General features: G+C 38.3%; 1 protein-coding gene across 1 annotated transcript in view; it reads right to left on the bottom strand.

Moving 5' to 3' along the window:
* Positions 1-7,250, bottom strand: part of LOC143283556 (diacylglycerol kinase zeta-like) — a 259,646-nt gene that overhangs the window by 27,030 nt on the left and 225,366 nt on the right. Inside the window, exon 18 of the mRNA XM_076589802.1 lies at positions 5,977-5,994. Within this exon, the coding sequence (XP_076445917.1) occupies positions 5,977-5,994 (18 nt within the window). The remainder of the gene's footprint in view (positions 1-5,976; positions 5,995-7,250) is intronic.

Here is a 7,250-nt window from a genome sequence, read left to right as displayed (position 1 = left end):
CTATGTAAATATCCACACCAATCAATCAATCAATCTAAAGGCACCCAGGCCCTTCTCTTTCAAAGGGTAACAGCAGAAAGCTGTGAACTTGAGACAAGAGTACGAGACCTTCTTCTGCGTTCACTCGTATGTACACGAGTGGGCTTTTACGTGCATGACCGTTTTTACCCCGCCATGTAGGCAGCCATACTCCGTTTTCGGGGGTGTGCATGCTGCGTATGTTCTTGTTTCCATAACCCACCGAACGCTGACATGGATGACAGGATCTTTAATGTGCGTACTTGATCTTCTGCTTGCATATACACACGAAGGGGGTTCAGGCACTAGCAGGTCTGAACATATGTTGACCTGGGAGATCGGAAAAATCTCCACCCTTTACCCACCAGGCGCCGTCACCGTGATTCGAACCCGGGACCCTCAGATCAAAAGTCCAACGCTTTAACCATTCGGCTATGGCACCCGTCGAGTACGAGACCAGACTAGCATTCTGAGACAATGCTGCACTGGTTAAACTCCTCTCTTCATGGTCGTTACACTGGATGCATTTAAATATAACTGTAGACCCAGTGGACAGGTCAGATATCTTTCTGGATATTTTTATGCTAATTAAAAAAAAAAAAAACCAACAAAAGAACACAGCACTGAATATGCTGGGGAAACAATTCAAAGCACTTTCACACCAAACTTTGATGTGAATACATAGCTTTGAAACAAAGCGAGAAAAGACACAACTAAATTCTAAAATACATGCAGATATTTGCATTTGTATTTGTATTTCTTTTTATCACAACAGATTTCTCTGTGTGAAATTCGGGCTGCTCTCCCCAGGGAGAGCGCGTCGCTACACTACAGCGCCACCCATTTTTTTTGTATTTTTTCCTGCGTGCAGTTTTATTTGTTTTTCCTATTGAAGTGCATTTTTCTACAGAATTTTGCCAGGAACAACCCTTTTGTTGCCGTGGGTTCTTTTACGTGTGCTAAGTGCATGCTGCACACGGGACCTCAGTTTATCGTCTCATCCGAATGACTAGCGTCCAGACCACCACTCAAGGTCTAGTGGTGGAGGGGGAGAAAATATCGGCGGCTGAGCCGTGATTCGAACCAGCGAGCTCAGATTTTCTCGCTTCCTAGGCGGACGTGAACTCAAACATCTGCCAGAATTGAAACAAAGGAAAAGAGAAATGTTTATCAATTCTTTCCTAAATAATTTCTGACTCAAGAGAACAGTCAAAATGTTGGTTACAAAAACAAACACACACAAAAAAAAACAAAAACAAACAAACAAAAAAAACAACAAACCTTTTTGAGAATAAAAGCAAGGAAGTATGTTGTGGAAGATGGTGAATGTGTTGATGTGTGTGTGTATGTGTGTGTATGTGTGTGTGTGTGTGTGTGTGTGTGTGTGTGTGTGCACATGTGCACGTGTGCGTGTGTGCATGCACATGTGTGTGTATGTGTGTGCGTTTATGAGTTCACATACATATGCCTTTAAAATTAACATACTACTACTAACGTTAAGCAGAAAAAAAACATACATATACCATAATATATCACATTACATTATATTATATTGTATTGTTTTATATTACACTATAATTATCATATGTACCTCTTCACACTGTTACCAGTGTTAGCTTTCATACCCAAACAGAATTAAAGCAACCACAATTTCAATTGAAGATTCAGTACACTTTTACAAGCCAAACCCGGCTTGCTAGACTGTGAAAAGAAGCACATGAGAAGTACCAGGGCACTGCATAGATACTGCGCTAACAGTCACACACACACAAAGAGAGGAGAGCTGCTTATTGCTAGGATAGGAACAATGCCTAGCTTCAGAAATCCAGGAAAAGAGAATTCCTGCACACAAACCTTGAGTACCAAAGGCAGCTGCTGTGACTTCAAGAAATGAATGCCAGAGGTACAAGTGAATGATTCTCTCTCTCTCTCACACACACACACACACACACTATTTGCTGCTTTGAAAACATTGCTTAATCAGTTATGACACACATACACACACACACACACACACAATTTCCTGTTTTGAAAACATTGCTTAATCAGTTATGACACACATACACACACACACACACAATTTCCTGTTTTGAAAACATTGCTTAATCAGTTATCTCACACACACACACACACACACACACACACACACACACACTCAAAATAAAACACCTGACTCTGCTACTGACAGGCAGCTGACAAAAGAAAAAAAAAAAGAAAAAAAAAAGAAAGAAAAAAAACAACATACTATTAGAATTTTTTTCTCTGAATATGTCTTTCAGGGACGCACCACTGTGATTTTAACTTTTCATAATTTATATTTCAGTCACTTAAGTCAAGAGTATGAGAGATAAGGCTAAATTATGATTAAGTATTATGCATGATATTTCCATTTTCTTGGAAATTTTCTCACAACACACACAAGCAAAATGTGTGAGAAGCAAAAGGTTAACAAGAGAAAGAGAACGTATATCAGAAATAAAGTTGCTCTGAGAAGAAATCATCTTTACTGGTTTGAATATTCTGATAAATTCAGTATTAATGCTATGGCAGTTCACACCAAACCTATGGGCTCATACTCTAAAACTTAATTTCATGAACTTTTCTTAAACCTTCATCTGAATTTCTTTCCCTTTTTTTAATCCCCTAAAAATTTCATGAAAAATTCTTGGATAGATTTGATGAAAAACTCACCAGCCATTGCTACAAAAGGGTGATAACTCTTACATAATGAGGAATTAACTCTCGAGTTCTGGTCAGAATGAAATTAAGATTAGTTTTTAGTTATCACACTTATGGGAACAACAATGACATATTCACCTACCTGCAAAATCTTCTGATTAAAAAAAGAAAAAGAAGATATTTATCTTTACACACACACACACACACACACACACATATATATATATATATATATATATATATATATATATATATATATATCAGGCTTGGCTGCATATTGTGAAAAATCACTTACTTAAGTCTGTCCAAAATGTATTTCTATAAATTACAAACACAGAAAGTTTCTTAGATCTGTTGTAAAACAAGTAATTTAAAAAAAGAAAGAAATATACAGTGTTATTTTTGGCCAGTCAGCAGAAGGCACATAATTCCAAACCATACTCTTTGCAGATGAATCTGATTAAAAAATAACACTGTGCCATCAACTCTGGTGATCATACTACAGTCATACTCCTATCAATGGTACTGCACTACCCAACAACTGTCACACAGCCAGGAGAAACCCCCACCCACCCACCCCCCACCTTGCAAAAAGAAGAGGGGAAAAAAAATGGATAAGGAACATTTAAGTTCCTCCACATACCCTTCATTTGAACAAGTAACTGCAGCAACAACCAGTCTGAATAACAGTACTTATATTATATGATAGTCAGTCGTGTCCGACTATGACCATCAGAACAGCAGAAGAGGCAACTGCTGTTCCGACTATCTGGGCTAGAGTTTGATTATAGTGGAGAGTGTCTTGCCCAAGTTACATCTCCACTCTCTCGGCCAAGAGGGTTTTAGGACAGTCGGCGTTGGGATGGTTCCCAAAGGCCAACTAGCCCACAAGGCTGCAGCACTAAGAGCCAGTGCAATTCTGCCTCCTAGTTTGAGTCATAGTCCTTCACAAAAGACTAACCTGTAAATGATTTCCCATTGACTGGAGAAACCACTGATAATACAGTACTAATTTCTTGTTGAATACTCTCTTCCCTCAATTATTTTCCAAATCTGAGCTTAATCTGAAGCTAGCATACATGGGGCAGAATCTGACATGGCCAGATAGGAAGAAAAGTATATAGGGGCTGACAACAGAAATTCTTTGAAGGGTAAAAGAAACATATCTATCTTCTAAACATTGTGTTTGTCTCAATAGCATATGGCAATAACACACACACATACACAAGAGAAATATTCTTAAAATGGTAATACAAGAGCAAAAAGCCTTAGCACAAAGCTGAAAGGTCAATCAAAAAAAAAAAAAAAAAAAAAAAAAAAAAAAGGTAGAAGAGCTTTAAAGCTCTGGCATCCAGGAAGAAATTAAAGCTTGCATGGTGCCTTGTGTTTTGCTTCAGAAGAAAAAAGCAATTGCAGCTGTACTTTTGAGTTGAGATCTGTTCCAACCTAGCATGACTGCTTATTGTTATCAGAAAGTGCTACTTGGTGATTCTCAGTTCTTTTGATTCCTCACAAGCAGGTATCTGTCTTACACCTGAATAAAAGTATGTTCTGCACGTGTGTTGCACCATCATTGGTGCTGTTTCAAGTCTACGTTTCACTTTCAATATGCATGTGCATGTATATCACCTCTAGAGTATTTAGGAATCTGCTGAGATGAAAGGCCCTTAACCAAAGACTAAAGATAATACTTGACAGTAAAAAAAAAAAAAAAAAAAAAAAAAAAAAAAAAAAAAATGAAAGGCTTTATGAGGTAAAGATGTAAAGATGTTTCAGCATGAATTAATGTATTATTGTTTGTAGTCTGCTTTCAAGCATTCGGGAATGGAATGATATTGATCGATCGATAGGTAGATCTATAATAGATAGAGAGATAGACAGACAGATACATAGATAAACAGACAAATAGATATACATACTCAAAGTGCAAGGGCAAGGGGAGATTATTCACTGTGCAAGTGAACAGATTATCTTTCCTATCTATCAAAAAAATAATAAATAAATAAATAAATAAAGTGGTAAAGAAAGAACAGTCAAACTGAATAAATGATAAATTCTGAAGGGGGCAGGGTCTATGACATCAATCAACACCAGAAAGAACTTTTGAGCAAACTCATGTGCTGGTTAAGAAACACCGTCTAAAGAGATCAGACAAAGAAGGTCATGACTGGAAACTCTTTTCAGGACCAAAGGATGGGCAACATTCATGTCCACTATCGTTAGTCACACACCACGGAATGAGCACGGAGAGATGAGTTAGTGTGTTGCAGAACAGAGCCACCTGACTGGGGTGTGATGGGAAGGGGAAGGGAGGGGGGGTGGGAAGGAGGGGGGAGGGGGGGGGACTGGGAGATTGTGGAATGGGACATGAAGGGAAGGAGGCCATGCCAGAGGCCATGGAGCTGGTTCAAGTTGGGAAAGTGGATTATGATTGGAGGGGGTGGTCTGTGGTTTTGGGGGGTCTTTAAGCGAGACACTGGGTGGGTCGGAAATGCTGATGGCAAAAAAGGATTGGATTGCCACACTAAAAAAAAAAAAAAAAAAAAAATCCTGCAGTCACTCACAGTCTACTCTGTATCGACAAACATATATATATATATTTCACATTTCTGTATCTTGCTGATCTATCTTACCAACATCAACCCTCTTTTAAGCATAACTTTATCATTTCCCATCTAAACAGTAACACGGACTGATTACCAGTTCACTCTTACTCATTGCTTGTGCTATCTCAGAGAGTCTACATTCACATACTGCAAACAGTTTCAAGTTAAAAAGAAAACACACACACTAAATTTCACTCTTAGAGTACGCTATACAGAGAAAAGCAAAAGGAAATCTACTTTTGGTTAGTGGGCATGATCTCCTCTGCAATTTCGTTTTTTTTAATTACATTTATAGATAAGAAACACTACTAAAAACTCTACACTAATATATAAAACACTCAGTACTCCATAACCAAAGAATTTATCCACCAAAAATCATTAAAAAAAAAACAACAACACAACTTCAAACCACTTTTTTCTCTCTTTGAACTGATACATTCTTAGACTTATAGCACAAAGGAGCCATTTGCAACAAAGTCTCAATGTATCGTACCAACATTATCATGCTATAGTTCATGGTATCTGGAAACATTATCCTTCTGTGAGACATTTAGCAAATTCTTGAAATATACCACCCTCAGGGTAAGCACGGACAAGAGAAGTGTCAGACAGTTTCAGGTTTGCAGAGGAGATCACAGCGATTAAAAACAGTCAAGATGGAGAAACACTTTACCTGATCTTGAGTTTGGAGCTGAACGAACATTCAATCAAGCACAATGGTCAGTGCCACTTAAACATACAGTAAGTTCACACACACACACATCAGTCTATGCCTCCTTCACTAACTGATCTGACCTGTATCACTCAAACCTTCCACAGCAAAAGAACATCATTTTGTTGTTTGAAAAAACAACAACTGAGTTTGAATGATTTTAACAATGGCAAAATAATGATGACCTTCTTGCACAGAAGGTTTCCCCACAAACCCCGTTTGTGCCGAAAACAACAACCAAACTCTTCTGAATAATGTGAATTTGTCAAATTTTTAGAAAAAAAAAATATTTCAAAAGTGTGATTTCAAAGAACAATTTTATCCCACAAATACTGATACAAATTTATAGTGATGAAAAAGGGTTTTCTGTTCCATAGGACTTTTTGTTTTTGTTTTTGCAGATAAAAAGATAAATTCCAACATGCATCAATACCAACTATTAAAAATAGCACTATGTTAAAACATAACCACTGCCTGTCAATCAATAACAGACAACCATTAAGACCACAACCGTGACACAGACAAAACATATTCAGCAACTTGTATACAAATAAGTACATTACGACAGGACTTCAGTTAAGACTTTTTTTGTTGACCTGACAAGTTCACTGTGCTCAGAGATGCCAACCCCTGCCAAGTGTTTGTAGGAACTATCAGGAAATTTGGTAGGAACATTTTGAATTTGGTAGGAACACTAGGACTCCAAGCCACATCAGCAAACAAGGCGTACAAACACTTGGCCTACCTGCAACAATGTGTAACTGCTACGATTGACTCTTTCCATACGGACGGCGAAAGAGACGACGTTAACAGCGTTTCACCCCAATTACCATCATCAAAATATTGCAAGCAGAAGGCTCTTATACTGAAGACGTGAATGTTGACAAAGAATACCACAATTCTGACGACGGAAGCTAAAGGTTGGGTCATTCAGACACCCACTGGACATCCGAGGGGTTTGTGTAGAGGAAAAGAGAGGACTGGCTGTACTGAGTGAGTTAAGCTGATTTCAATGCTGATTCTATGTAAACACGCACACGATTAGCTGAGCATATCACGTGAGACCACACGGTAAGTAGTGACTGTCCTGGCCTCATGATTGATACGTCTAGAGCAGCTGGGTAATGCTACAACGAGGAAAGCATGTGACCATGCTATGTAGTTGAAAATGAAATCGTCGGAACAATTCTGACGTTGGCGTAACGTCGGAACAAACTGCGACCGAACGTAACAAA

The sequence above is a fragment of the Babylonia areolata genome, chromosome 6 (genome assembly GCF_041734735.1).
Source record: "Babylonia areolata isolate BAREFJ2019XMU chromosome 6, ASM4173473v1, whole genome shotgun sequence".
Taxonomy (NCBI): Eukaryota; Metazoa; Mollusca; class Gastropoda; order Neogastropoda; family Buccinidae; genus Babylonia; species Babylonia areolata.
Note: the sequence above shows the minus strand (reverse complement) of the source record. Positions and strands in the feature narration are given on the sequence as shown.